At 38.0% G+C, this 15,617-nt stretch overlaps 1 protein-coding gene across 1 annotated transcript in view; it reads left to right on the top strand.

Annotated features, from left to right (window-relative positions):
• UNC5D (unc-5 netrin receptor D) overlaps positions 1-15,617 on the top strand; it is a 189,685-nt gene that overhangs the window by 148,174 nt on the left and 25,894 nt on the right. Inside the window, 4 exon segments of the mRNA XM_032229779.1 lie at positions 7,841-8,012; positions 9,721-9,948; positions 13,037-13,144; positions 13,146-13,187. Of these exon segments, the coding sequence (XP_032085670.1) occupies positions 7,841-8,012; positions 9,721-9,948; positions 13,037-13,144; positions 13,146-13,187 (550 nt within the window).

Here is a 15,617-nt window from a genome sequence, read left to right as displayed (position 1 = left end):
CCTTTCTTTTCTCTGACCTTCCTTGGAACTTGCTTCAATACCATTATCTCTCTAGACTTGCATTTTATTATGGTGCTTCTTGTTGCTTGTAATATTTCATTTTAGAGGGGTTTTTTTTGACAACTCTTACATGTACCTCTCTGGGCAAGTTATTTCTAATTGCATATCTTATATGTACTCTGAATGGCCCATTCATTCTGCCTAAATATATTTCTTACTCATTTCTGTGGCCGCTGAAAGAATTTATGTGACCTTCTGTGCTAAATTCTCTCCTTTCTCCTCTCTATGTTCTGAAAATCTTAGGTAGAATTCTGATCTTTCCATCTCCCAAAGTACACTAGCTCCAGTGCTTTGCTTTTTATCGATTATTGTCAGTCTATAATCCTCTCCTCCACTTTTTTCTCTGTTATTTCTGCCTTTTCTTCCACCATATACAATCCCATTTACCCATAATTCCTTGACTTCTTTCAGTTCATCTTCCACCTTACCCACTTTCTCTTCTACTCTGTTTATATGTTCCTTAAGATTCACATGTATGGCTTGCAACATACTTTTAAGTCCCAAAATAGTTTGTCTTGTTGCGTTGCTGTGCCTGTTGCTTTGTGTGTCGCTGAACCGGGCAGGATGGCTGTTGCAGATGCATATGATGTTATTTTCTTCATCTTGCTATTTGATTCTGACATTGTTGCATTTAAGTTGTAATCAAATTTTATAATCCAAAGAGTAGATTAGTAGATTGATTGTAGTCCTGGAGTCTCCCACATCGGCCAAAGCACCCGCTTCCAATAAAACCAACCCCTATCCTTGGACCCAGTCTTCAGGTTCTTGTTACCTTAATCCATTTGCTTTATAATGCAAACATGAAGTAAAACAAAGGAAAAAAGATAGGAAACAAGAAAAAAAAGGATTGGTGAAGAGGCACTCTCCCCCCACAAAAAAGAAAAAACCCCAACAAAATTAATTCCAAATAGTAATCCACACCTCATTGCAAAGAGGTAAAAAAAAGAGATGGGAAAAAAGAAGGAAAAAGATAAAAATTGGATAGGTAGAAGATGACCCAAAGTTACCAAATGAACAGAAGGAGAAAAAAGAAAGAACCTTTAGTATAAGTTGTCTGGGTTATCCAAATTCTTTCCCCATAAAAAAAGGGGGAAAACACAGGGTTGTTGTGAGTAAAATAAGAGGAGGAAGACACAATAATAAAGGTGGGATAAAAATCAAATACAGTAAATCAAATACACACTACCCAGTTTACAGTGTCAATTGGAGTATAGTTGTCATCCCAGTTCTACACTTCTCTGGAATGTACAGTGCAATTTTGCTTTCTAATGTATAAACATTTTGAAGCCAAGAAATTTCTAGGGGAAAAATGTGTCTGGGAATATAGCATGCAAGAGTACAAGTTAATGTAATGTAAAATAGAAAGGCATCCAATTCAGAAAACAATATAATATTATACTGTGGAATAGAATAGAATAGAATAGAATTCTTTATTGGCCACGTGTGATTGGACACACAAAATTTGTCTTTGGTGCATATGATTTCAGGGTGCATAAGGAGAATAAAATACATTCATTAAGAATAAAAAGATGCAATACTTAGTGATAGTCAAAGTTACTAATAAAACAAAAACAATATAAATGGAAAGATACAAGCAACATGGTTATAGTCATAAGTGGGGAGAGATAGATACTAGGAAGGAAGAGAAGAATAATAGTTATTACTATTATTACAGTCTTAGTAAATTATTGACAGTGTTGTGGGAATTAGTGGTTAAGGAGAGTGATGACATTCGGGGGGAAACTGTTGTGTCTAGTTGTTGTGGTTTGCAGTGCCCTATAGCGTTGTTTTGGGGGTAAAAGTTGAAACAATTTATGTCCAGGATGTGAGAGGTCTGTAGATATTTTCACGGTCCTCTTTTTGACTTGTGCACTATACAGGTCCTCAATGGAAGGCAGATTTGTAACAATGTGTTGCTGTATTGACCATTCATCATTCATTCATTCATTCACTTTATGGCACATCATACACGGAGCAGCAATACATACTACCATTCCACATTTTTAGTAAAAGATAGTAAAATATAAATATTAAAAAGGATCTTTGTTCAAATACCAATGTCTAGGCCATGTAATCATTGAAGCACAGCAGTATTGACCACTGGTGGCAGTGCTTATATGTATATTTGTCATATGTATTCATTTGTCATTATTGACAAATAATATAAGACTTGCTTTAATGAGAAGCGAAAGCTGGAGCACCTGATTATACAGCTCTTTCATGGATTCTAACTGCAGTTTAAGAGTATTGTTTCTTGTCTTATTAATTCTTCTGGAAGAAAGAGCAAGTCCCATTAAAATGATTTGTTGTAAATATTCATTGTCAACTAAATGTATCACAGCTACACTGTTCTCTTGCAAAAAAAAAAAACCAAACACACATTTTGAACAATGAGCAAGAAGAAAATGCAAAAACGCTTCATGAATGATTTAAGTCTTCATGGGTTATTGCTCACTTCACTGGATTGCCAAGATCTTTTCTCTGAGTGAGAAATAAATCTACACTATGTCTTCTAATCTCCTGAACTAGGCATCATGCTTAATTATTTTTTAGTACTTCCAACAATTTTGACATGGATTTGATTGTTTATTTTGATATGTTTGTGGCAACTCTTAGCCACTTTTGAAAACTTAAACAGGGTTGAAGTGTTTAGTACTAGTTTGTCTGTTATAAGGTCTCTAGCTTGAAGGAAACTCACCTTTTTCTTAGTTGTGTTTTGTTAACTCCTGCATAATTGGAAGCAGCTTTTAAATGGAAGATGGATACATTCCTTCAGATAGATTTAAAACTGATGGAACAGAATAGTGTTAATGGTGAGGATGATTTAATATGTAGTATTTGCCTCCTTTTGACTTTTTGTTGCAAAACAAAAAGGTCATTCTCCCAGGCTTGAGCTAAGATAGACCTTGGGTTTGGGGTTCTAGCTTTCAATCAGCCATATTCTTTTTCTTTAATATATGTTATTTTATGTTAAATTATTTTAAGTTTCCATAATTTTTAAGCTATCCAATGTTGCTATAGATTCAGGAGTAGCCTCAAAATTGTCTGTCTGTCTGTCTGTCTGTCTGTCTATCTGTACTTATGAATGCATACTCTGAAAACCATTATATATACACACTAGTCTACCTTTTCCCTGTAGTATAAAGCAGGATTTCCAATGGAAGATGGTAAATTAAGAGCCGTGGTATTGCAGGCTAATTCTGCCAACTGCTAGCAGTTTGATTCTCACCAGCTCAAGGTTGATTCAGTCTTCCATCCATCCGAGGTTAGTAAATTGAGGACCCAGATTGTTGGGGGCAATATGCTGACTTTGTAAACCACTTAGAGAGAGCTGTAAAGAACTTTGAAGTGGTATATAAGTCTGAATGCTATTGCTATTATAGCAGGAAATGACCTAGAGAAGGATAATGCTGTTATTTTGCCCCTGAACAAAACAAATTTATGGTAGTTTCATGATTTGCTGCAATATAGTTGTAGGATTTGTCATTGCTTGCTTCCTGGGGCTGAGAAAGAATGACTGGCCCAACTAGTTTTCATGCCTAAGGCAGGACTAGAACTCAGAGTCTCTTGTTTTCTAGCCTGGGCTTTAGTCACTTTAATAAATTGGTTGACTTTGGGGAATCAATTTATCTACCTTCTATTGCAGACTGTTCTGTTTTGTTTGGGGAAATCTGAACTTTGTAAGTTGGGCCTATTGTTGTTTACATTTCTGGTTCAACATCATTAATTTTTTCTCTCTCCCTCACCCAGAATAGATAAATACATTTATGTGTTTGTGTTATTCTTCATCATGGAAAAATATTCTTTAATACCTAATACGGTAGTCCTAAGTGTTAAAAAAAATTAAACTTCACAGTTTGATGATTTCATTTCAGTTAAATAATTGAAGCATATCCAATTCTACTCTCCTTCAGTTTGAAAAAAAATGCTCCCCTTCACAGTTACTAACCCATGGAATTAGATTTGGCCAGGAGGTGGGAAAAAATGCTGGTTTATTTCTCTGAAGTCTCCTTCCATTCTTCAGAAAACAAAACAAGCTTCTGATTTTGATGGGGGCCAAAGGATTAGATCTGTTTTGCCATTTGTTTGTTCTGCACCCAGGGAAATGTTAAATACTTGAAATTGTTCAATGTGCTCTGCCTTCCATAAACAGCAAATGAACTCTGCGTTCATAGTCCTTGTGCCAGGCTGGCTGTTACAGAGAAGATTCTTGTTTTTGGGGGTGAGCAAGCCCTTTTAATTAGCTGATTTCAGTTCATTTGGTATTAAATAATTCCCAGAATTCCAGTGTGGCTGTGTATTAGATTCACTAAAGAGAGAGTTACTTCTCCAAAGGAATTGAAGAGCTGCCTTCAGGAGATTATGCTATTGGACCAAATCTGTTAATGCTTATCTTTCATGTAAATTCAGGCAACATGCATTCCAGTAAATCCTATGAACACAGGTGGTAATCCAGGACCATTAGCTACCATATGGGGGATCAGTGATAAATCAGTGCAAATGATTCAGAAAATAAGTTGCACTGACTGATTGGACTCTGTTGACATGGCTGTGATGACTCAGAAGAGAGTCCATAAGAGATTGACTGATCGCTTATGAGAATGCAGGATGACAAATCCTCCCTCTCCATAGTTACATCAGGTCACCCCTCTAGATTGGGGAGTAGGGATGTTGAAGGTGCCACCAGTCACGGGTCTTCATTTGATGTGCCTTCTAGATGACGTGCCTTCTCTACCGCAACACTTACTTTATGGAACATTCTTCCTTCCAAAATAAGACTAGATCCATCCTTTTTGCTATTCCGAAAAACCCTCGAGTCTTGGCTGTATGTTCAGGCCTGGGTAGCCCAGAGAAAGGCTTCATTGTTGAAGTGACCATTTTTGTCCACCACTCCTATGGTTTGTATTCTCATGTTTTATTTAGTGCAAGAGCTGGCATTAACTCCTCAGAAAATTCAGACTGTAAGAACAGCCTTGTTTGATCAGACCGGGTTCATCACCCTTAGTCCAGTCCCGTGTTTCTTACAGAGGTCTCTGGGATGCTCACAAACAAAGAGATACATGCCCACCTCCTATTATTGTTTCCTAGCTACAGATGGGGGACTTGTGATGATATGGTCATTAATCCTGATTATTGGTCATGTTGTAAGTAATGGAAATTGGAGCCCAATAAACTGGTTTCCTCTTATTCTCTTAACTTAGTCTCTTCTTCTAAGTATAATAGATTTCTTCTCACAGATCTAAGTGTAATAAATAATGGTTTATTTTTTCCTTCCAAAAAGCTGCTGCAGATTGAACCTAATTGTTCATTGTTCTCTATTGCTCTTACTCTTCCCTATCCTGACAGTTCAGTTAGATTTACAGGATTGGTTTCCTAAGAACATTAAAATGTATTTCAATTTATTCAAAATAAAATATAAATCAAAAATTTAAGGGATTGGGGCGATAGTGGCATTTTTTTTAACTGATTTATTTGCTTAACATTTAACAAAAGGAAAACATCTATAAGGAATGGTTCTAAATTTAGACCTGAAATATAGAAGGAGTTCTTATCAGTTATTTTATAACTTAATATCACCTTGCATTCTGTTACCCATTAGGTTCGTTCTGGGTCAGATAAGTGCTTTCAATTCAGTAAGTCATAGTAAAAAGAGACAATTTGCCAGAGGATTTTGCTGAGTTATAATTATCTTATTCTTTTTTTCCCCAGTCGTAACACATTACTCTTAGCACCCACCGACAATAAATAAATAAAATCTCATTGCAATTCTATCATTTAAAATTAGAGTTTGCTTCCATTTCACCTAGAGGGACAATTTAGTTTCAGATAGGGATAAGGAAATAATATTAAAAAGAGTTGGTGGCAGATGGATCCAACAAATGGATTTTCTAACAAAATGTTGCCATGTTGAATATGCCTGTTCAGAGATTCAGTCAAGCATGCCTTCTTTCAAAGCATTCTGTTCTGCCTGCATCTTATGATCCTATTGACTCCTCCATAAGTTGGGATTTCAGAATTGCTAAGCACATTGCATTATCCTTACAATGTTCTGATGTTTTGTAGAACCATCTCAAACGTACATATTTCATTAAAAGTCAGACATTCATAAGCTACATCTTAGTTCAGAGTTGCCAAACTCAAGGTCCGGGGGCCAGATCTGGCCTTCAAGGCTGCTCTGGAAATAGCGAAGTACCGGCCTGCGGTACTCTGCCTGCAAAAAGGACTTGCAAGGGCTGTGTGCAGTTCCCGAGCTCCATTTTCACTGGCTGAGGGTTGCAGGAGGCTGTTGTAGCTGAAAACAGAGCTCGGGTGCCCATTTTTGTTGGCAGAGTACTCAGCCACCACAGGCACCCCAACACAAGGGTTACACAATGTCATGTTGGCCACACCCACCCAAGCCACACCCATCTACCCATCAAACACAACCCTAATGCGGTCCTCAATGAAATCGAGTTTGATACCTCTGGCCTACTTCATCAGATATGGGAATAAGTAAACTGACAGCAATTAGATAAGATGAGATGGGGGGAAGGGGGAGGCAGGATGGCTGTGACGATGCAGGTGACATGTGAAACAGATTACAAGTATTTTATCAATTAACTATTATAATGTGTCCACTATGTTTTTTGAGATCTTTCAAGATACAGAAATTTTGAATGTATGATTGATTGTCCAATCAAAAAAAAAATATTTTTCAATTTGACAACCTTGAGATTTGTAATAGAGTGTCCTGGGAGGTTGAAATGCTCTTATATGTTGCTGGCTGTTTATGGGTCATCTTTCCCTAATGTTATCTGACTTTAACACTAGACTTGATAGGGTGGCATTTTTTCAGGTCCCTTTCTTCAAATGTAGACACCTTGTAGGAGATGAACAGATGGGGTTGAGGGGTGGAATTAAGTGTGTTATCAGCCTAGAATCATTATGTTGCCACAAATGCTCTAAGCCCAACCCCTCTTGAATTCCTTGAATCTTTATATGTATATATGTGTATGTATATTCATACATGTGTGCATGTATGAATGTATGTATTTATGTACGTGTGTGTGTGTGTGTGTGTGTGTGTGTATGTGTGTATGTATGTATGTATGTACAAGTCTGACCTATTTGTTCTATGTAAAATCCAGAAGGGCATTATTGGTAGATGTTCACATGCATCATATGAATAGAAATCCATGTGAAATTACCTCTGATCTTGCGTATGCAATTGTTGGGGGTCTGTGATGGTGTTGTTTCTGTAAATGCAGGGGTGAATTAGACATCTCGGTTAGTTGTAGGGTTTAGTTGTGTTGTTTCTTGAACTTATCTGAATCTCAATTCTGGAATCTGGTAACACCTTATGTACTCTGTGGTTAGTACACATTGGTTATATATGGGTCAGCTCATATCAGCCTTCCCAATATGGACTATGGTTGCAAAATCCACTTCAGCAACTCTGGCTAAGGAATTCTGAAACTACATCTGAAAAATGTCTGGTTGTTGAAGGATGGTATATGGGATGAATTTTATCAAACATACAGTATATACTATTTTCTTTACTTACCTAACTCTCATTGTTTTTCTCTGTTTTGCTTTTGTGCCACTCATGGTTACAGCCCTGAGATTTTGTTATATATATTTTAAATGTGTTAATTGTAAAACTGAGCAACATAAATGCTACATAGACATGAAGATCAATATTGTATACTATATAATGAATGTGGTTATACTTTTTGGGAGGAAAATAATTTGATATTGTGTTTCTTTCCTTTTCAACATTTCTTATGTATCCAATGTGAAGCCTTCAGCTGGAGGGCAGTGAAATCCTCCTAGGTCCAGAAGAAGTAACTTGTGGTCCTATAGAAGTGATGGTCTCCACTCCATTTGCCTTGACAATCCCACATTGTGCAGATGTGAACTCTGAGCATTGGAATATTCATTTGAAAAAAAGAAAGCATCCAGGCAAATGGGAGGTAAGCAAAATTACTTTCAAAAATAGATAAAAAGTGTAAGAATGAAGCTGATAAAAATTAGAGGAGTTGGAGACCATTGCTCAGATGTAGTGATATTTAACAGTAAATGCAAATAAGTTCCACCTGTGCATTTGGAGCCTAGAGCGACGTCAGTGGGGGATTCAGCCGGTTCGCACCTATTTTGGAGAACTGATTGTTAACTTTCTAAGCAGTTCACAGAACCGGTTGTTGGAAGAAATCTCATTTTGGTTTTTTTTCCACTTTACAGGGCTAATCCTATAAGGAAGGCAGGAAGGAAACATTCTGGTGTTTCTAGCCTAATCTTTACTGCCCTGCTTACAGAAACTGTCTCCAGTTAACCCTTATGACATTGTAATAGCTGAGGCAAAGCACCCATCGACTTGAGTGAGGTTGAGTTGGCCACGCCCACCCAGTCACATGACACCCCCCCTGAGCCGACCTACCCACCAATGATTACTAAGCTGGTCATTAGGAAGAGAAACCAGTTCTAAATATTTGAATCCCATCACGAGCGACGTCAAACATTGAGATAGACAGCATATAAATATAGCTGGATAGATAGAAAGATAGATGATAGGGGGAGAGGAAATAAATAAATGAAAGAAGGAAGGAAGGAGAGAGAGAAAGGAAAGAGAAAGAAAGAAAAAAAAAAAAAAAAAAAAAAAAGACAAAAAAAAAAAAAAAAAAAAGAGAAAAAAAAAAACAAAAAAAAAAGAAAAAAAAAAAAAAAAAAAAAAAAAAAAAAAAGAAGCAAAAGAACAAAAAAAAAAAAAAAAAGAAGAAAAGAAAAAAGAATAAGAAAAAAAGAAGAAAAAAAGAAAGAAAAAAAGAAGAAGAAAGAAAGAAAGAAGAAAGAAAAGAAAGAAAGAAAGAAAAAATAGTTTGCGGTTTCCATTTCCAAATACAGTATAATCCTAGAATTGTTTGCTATAATGACTAAACAGTCTTCAAAGTAAACACTTATTTTATGTCTTGTGGATTTATTTATCAGTATTTTCATTAACACATCAACATTGGTGGGAGCAGAGGATTCACACAGCCCCCAACTTCCCATTTGAGGTTCCTAAAGAGTCTTCTAATTACAATTACCCTTGATAAACCATCTATTCACCTGGTGTGTTACAGAAACAGAAGTAAAGAGATAGGAAAAGAGCAGGCAGAGCTGTGGGGTACAGAGTTAAGTGAGGCTAGAATCAGCCTAAAGCCATTATATTGTCACAAATGGTTCAAGTCTGACCCCCTTGAATTCTATTGATCTTTATCTGGTGCCAATTTAGTATTGAACTTTAGTTGTCTAAATTCTTATGTACAGACTTGAGCAATAAATTTTATGAACTAGAACTTGTGTGTGATCCTGATCCTTCATGCCTGACATTAAATACTAGAATTAGCTTAATGTAGCTTAAAACTAAATAGAGATCACATTCTCCCAACTTGGAGAAAAGAGAGAAACTCTAACTCAACCAAGTGCAGTTCTTCACCTGCAAATACTATTTTTTGGGGGGGAGCCTGGCCCCAAAAATAGTCTACCTGTAGTGTATATAGCAAGTCTGTTCCAAGCTCATTAAAACCACTGCAAAGTAAATAATAGAATTTGTATGGAAACTTTTTAAATGTAATTCATTCTCCCCCCCCCCCAATCACTTTTGCTTATCTCTCTGTCTGTTTAATGTTCTGATACATCCAGGAAGTGATGTCTGTAGAGGAAGAAACCACTTCTTGTTACTGCCTCTTGGACCCATATGCTTGTCATATCCTTTTGGACTCCTTTGGAACTTATGCTCTCATTGGGGAGCCACTGTCTGATTGTTCTGTTAAAGAACTGAAAGTAGCTGTCTTTGGCTGTATGTCCTGCAACTCTTTGGATTACAGTCTAAGAGTGTACTGTGTTGACAACACTCCCTGTGCATTTCAGGTAAGATGGCCAAACCATTCTTGGTCTTCTCTGATGTTTAATGCAAGGGTGGGCAATTTTTTCCCAGAGGGTCACATAAGAAACTGGGATTAATGTGGGTGGCCAAACCAATGTAAACTAATTTGATGTCCTCAAATTCCATCACCTCAACTCCTCAGGCTGCTCCAGGTGAGGGACGAATGCTGTGCAGGCACAGAAAAGCATTTTCTCTCCTCATCCTCTCTGGCACCTAACTGAAGGAGCACATGATGACTGCACAGAGCCCGGCCTTGAATCAGTTTTTTTTTTCTCCTGCCCCTTGCAGCATGTTTATTTACATTTGATTTCTAATTTCCAGTTGACCTCACATGGGCTGGACAGAAACAACCAAAGGGACAGATATAGTCTGGGAGGCTGTAAAAAGCACAGGTCTGGTTTAATGCATTTTTGGGGGGAAAAGCAGTGGTGGGTTTCAAAAAAAATTTCGAACCTACTCTGTGGGTGTGGCCTCCTTTGTGGGAGTGGCTTGCTGGCCATGTGACCTGGTGGGAGTGGCTTGCCAGCCATGTGTCTCTCTCTCTCTCTCTCTCTCTCTCTCTCTCTCTCTCTCTCTCCCTCCCTCCCTCCCTCCTCCCTCCTCTCTCTCCTTCCTTTTGTCTCTCTGTCTCTTTTTCCTTTTTTTCTTTCATCTCCTCTCACTTTTTCTTTCTTTTTTTCTTTTTTCTTTATTTCTTCCTTCCTTTCTCTTTCTCTTGTGTGTGAGTCTGTCTCTCTCTCCCCCTCTCTCTCTCTCTCTGTGTGTGGTGTGTGTGTGTGTGTGTGTGTGTCAGTGGTGGGTTTCAAAAAATTTTGGAACCTCTTCCGTAGGTGTAGCCTGCTTTCTGGTGGAACCTCTTCTAACTGGTTCGGTAGATTTGACGAACCAGTTCTACCAAACTGGTGCAAACTGGTAGGAACCCACCTCTGGGGAAGGGGGATATACTCCATCCAGAATCCACTGGAGTTGGGTGGCTATAACAAATTTAAATAATAAACAAATAACAATTAAAAATTGCTTGCACTTCTGTTCTATGCCCAGAGATACAGGGAAAGTGAGAGGAGTTTTGCAGACATTATGGAGTGCAGAGAAGGTTTAAACAGCTTGTCAAGACAAACCCAATTGTAAGGGCCAACTACAAGCAATAATTAAATGTAACTTTGCCCTCTTAAAGCAAAAGTAAAATAAAGGTGCCAGTCAGATAATGAAGATTTGGGATGCAGAAAACTCTATAAAGCTGGATCTTTTATTCTCAAAGTCTGCCTGAAACCTCAGGTGGTTTCTTCAGAACAAAAGAAGTTTGATGCAATATGGTAAATGTGTCCTTTACACCTGGTCGTATGCCATAAAAGATAGCCTGCTAGATTCTCCCCCTCACTTTTTTTTCATAAAAAGCAGAAGGATTACAGAAAGTTCCACATAACTGAACATGATGTGCAGCTTGGTCCTAACAGGCATTTCTCCCAGCATGAAACATCTTTTTTTCCCTGGGTAAATGGTGAGATTTAGAGACAGATGTAGTTCTAGCCAAGCAAGCACGATGCAGTCCAGTACACGGTTTTCATATTTTAATTCTAGTGGGGTTTTTTTTTTTCAAGCTCTTCCTTACAGCTCTTCTCTATTTGATCAGGAGCTCTGAGTATTCAACAAGGCATCTGGATGCCAAGCGCTTGGAATGATTCATGCATAGAATAAAGAAACTGTTAAACAATAGGATGCATACAATTTCCAAGCTTGAAAAGAAAGAAGAACCAAACAGATATTTTCTGGTTCCCAATTGGCAAAGTCCTTAGAAACACCCACAAGTTGCAGAAGGCAAAAACATTTCATAGTCTACCTCCAATAGCTTTCTTATCCAGGAAAGACAATGCACTGAAGAATCAAACATCAAAAGATCTCACAAAGTTAAGAAATTATATCCATACAATAATGTATGCAATCTTGTTTAATCGTTGGTTTATTAAAAGCAGAGGCTAAAGTTCTGATCTGGATAAAATAATCCCCTGGGTCAGATAGACTGGGCAGTCATGTTCTATTTTGTTCTATGCAGAGGGTGTGGGACAACTTGCTTCAGCCAACTTGCCATGATCAATTTCACTGTGGTCAAATCACCACAGCTAACTCACTGCAGGATAACTTGTCATGGAACGACTTGCTGCAGGACAATTCCACAATTCAATTTCAAATTATTTTAATTTTTGTCATTCACATTTTATGTTGCCCTTCCTTTGGCATCCTTTCTTTAATTATCCTATTTGACGATTTCTTCAATGTTAGTGTATTCCTCCAGCGAATTGTCCTGCACCGAGTTGGCCATGATAAGGTGAATTGGCTGCAGCAAATTGGCTGTGGCAAGACGGCTGTGGAGAGTTTAATTTAGGTTCCCTTCTTTAAGGTCACAAAGCCTCTTTTCTTGCATCCTCTGAAGCTGAAGTTCTGAAGCTTTTGTGATTTAGTTTTCTGCTATTTTGAAATGGGAACCACGCAAAAACTGTACAGGACAACTGAAAAAGATATAATTTGGGGAAAAAACGCAATAGCATGTCACAAACATCTCTCTCTCTCTCACACACACACACACACATACACACACAAAAAAACATCTATTACTCTATCTCCCTATCATCTATGTGTGTGTGTTGTATGTGTGTTGTGTGAGAGAGAGAGAGGGGGGGGGAGAGAGAGAGAACAAACGGTAAAGGACTTTAGTGCAGAAATTTCTGTTTCCTTTCTGACTGGGACTCTCCCTCCAGATCTCAGAATGGGAAGCAGCACCAGTTTAAGGAGATTGATCAGTAGTAGGATCCTTGCTACGTAAGATTAATTCTCTTTTTCTCTCTCTCTCTCTCTGCACACACACTCTCACTCTCTCTCTCCTCCCCCCTCCTCCCTCTCTCTCTCTCTCTCTCTCTTTTGCAGGACATGGATAGTTGGATTGATCCGTGGGAGCTTTTCTTTTAGAATAATGCCTTAGCAAGATTCTAGTTCTCATCCCATCATCTTTCAGCATGGAGGGAAATTTTTTCAACATTAGCCTACAATGTATTTGTTTTCTATTCTCCATTGTTGCAGGATGTGATTTCAGGTGAAGACACCAGGGAGGACAATTGCTGGGAAGAACCAAAACTGCTGCATTTCAAAGGAAATACCTTCAGCCTTCAGATTTCTGTTCTTGATATTCCCCCCTTTTCTCTGGAGAATTAAACCATTCACAGCATGTCAGGTATTTTGCATAGACTAATATGTGTGCGATGAGTATATTTTCCATTTTAATAACCAAGCAATTCCAAACCTTCAAGTGCATATATCTTGTGAGGCTCATTGCTTCTTTAATGCACAGACTTTTGGATTAAATGTATGGTTTAATACGTTGGTTCTCTATGGACAAGCCACATTTCCAGGATGCTATTATTATCTTTTAGAAAAATCTAACACTTTGAAACAATGAAACAGAGGCTGTACTTTTACCTCACCCATTCCAAAAGGTCCAACAAATTTATGAAAGATTTCAAAACAAATTGATTAGCATATTGGGCAGTCTACAAGAACAACATTTGGAATAAATAAATATTTATGATTAATTTCTAGTTCAATAGAAGTAGAGATTTGGGCATTCAATTGATAAAAAAATTGTCAAATATTTTCATATAACCAACAGCTGATGTATATTGGCTGATCTTGAAAAGCTAAGCTAGATCAGTTATAGTAATAATTGCTTAGTGCACCTGGGAGCTGTAAAATAGATAGCATGTAATCCTTGCTTCAGGTTAGGGTTGGGGTGACTGACTGGAGCTGAGAGTTTATTGGCCAGAGGCCGTTCCTGATGCCTATGTGAAGTTCACAGCAGATGTTTTCTTTTTGCACCCTGATAGAGAAACATCTGCAGCTGCCTAGGATTGAACTCTCAACTTTCTGAGTGGGAGGCAAGCATCTTCACCTCTAGGCCACTGTACCACTTGGCTGTAAATAGATTAAGAAGTTGAAAAAAATCATTGAAGTTTTGGTAAACAACCTCCTGACTTGTTCTAATAATGGCATTCTGCATTCAAGTCTAGTTTGGCTTGAGGTAGCTTTTATTTTCTATCATTAAAGAACAAAAATAAAACATAATAATTAAGCTGTAAGAGATTTGACACTGAGGTTCTAAGGTATTAATTATTTTAAAAAATGAACTGCTACTGTGAAATAATAATATTAACTTTGCAAACAGTAGATTGTAACTTTTAACTATATTAGAACAAGTCATTAACAACCTGGTTTGGGGTTATCTTAGGACAGTGCAAAACAGCCCAATTAAAACAGAAATGAAACTCATTATAGAAAATAATCTGGAAGATTTTACCTATCTGAGCAATTTCCATAACTTCTATTATATATTTCTTTCTACAGCATAATACTCAGCTTTAGCGACTCAACTTCCCTTTCTCTTCTTTTTCTCCCATCTGCAAAAAAAGAGAACGTTTTTTAAAGAGAAAACTAATTACACTTCCACTTTATAGTGTTTTTCTATTTGTTGTTTTAATCACAATTTATAGTGTTTCTTTATCACAATCAGTATTTTGCTCTTATTCACTGAAACAGGTTCTAAATGCAATGCTAAGAAGCTATGTGTGTGTTTGCTGGAGAGGGTGTGTTTTAATGAACCAGTGGTTTGGAAGGAAACTCATGTTACATATGTTGTTTGCTTCCCTTTTGCTGTATATGCTACAATTGCTTGTTGATGTTTGTTTTATTTACAATTCCAGATACTTCTCTATCATGCCAGAGGAAGATTGATTGGGTTGATTTTAGCTTAGCATAGGGCAGTTTGACTTGAAAGGTGTGTGAGACTCAAAGACGCTCAATCTTTCTGCATTGTTTTTTCCTTGCAACTTCATGATACAAGTCATTTCTTCCCACTTTGGTTAATTTTCACATTCTGGATAGAGAAGACCTTTGGTTTGAAAGAGAGATAAAAGAGGCTACCTATGTTAGAATTGAACAGCCCTCCCACAACAGAGGAGGGGCGGATACGACACCACCTATCTCCTGTTTATAATGCAGTCCTTTTAGCAGTTCAAAGAAGATTCCACACACATTTTCATTCTGATTCAGATGACCCTGAATGCACAGATAAACCCCCCAAATGGCCTCAACAGCTCATAGAGAGAATGCTAACCAGATGGCTGCCAAGAAACATGATCCTTCCATCCACCTCCTCATCCTGTCAGAACTAATCCTTCCATCCTCCCCGCCATCCAGTCAGAACTGATGAAGCTTCTTGGATGAGAAATGAAACATCTTCTTCCTCAAGGAAAAACATAGTCTAATTGCCTTTTGAAAAAAACACATTTGAGACAACAATGAACTGGATGACTAAGAGTCTCCATAGATATCAGATACTGAAGTTGTGTAGGAGCTAATGTGGCATAGTAGGTAATGGGTTGGACTAGGACAGTGATGATTGCCGAAAGCATGCACACCCATAATGCAATGCCTCTCCCATGTGCCCCACCCCCTGCACATCCGCATGTGGCACCTCCATGCTCCCCTCACCCACATGCATGTGTGCACAGCCCCTCGTACTCGCCCCACAGATGTGCACGCAACATCCCCTCCTTTGGCCTCGCATCCCAAAACAGCGCTGGGGAGGGGCAGGAAAGCCCTCCCGTCC

The sequence above is a fragment of the Thamnophis elegans genome, chromosome 13 (genome assembly GCF_009769535.1).
Source record: "Thamnophis elegans isolate rThaEle1 chromosome 13, rThaEle1.pri, whole genome shotgun sequence".
Taxonomy (NCBI): Eukaryota; Metazoa; Chordata; class Lepidosauria; order Squamata; family Colubridae; genus Thamnophis; species Thamnophis elegans.
The sequence above is the reverse complement of the archived record's forward strand: the minus strand, read 5'-3'. Positions and strand labels throughout refer to the sequence as shown.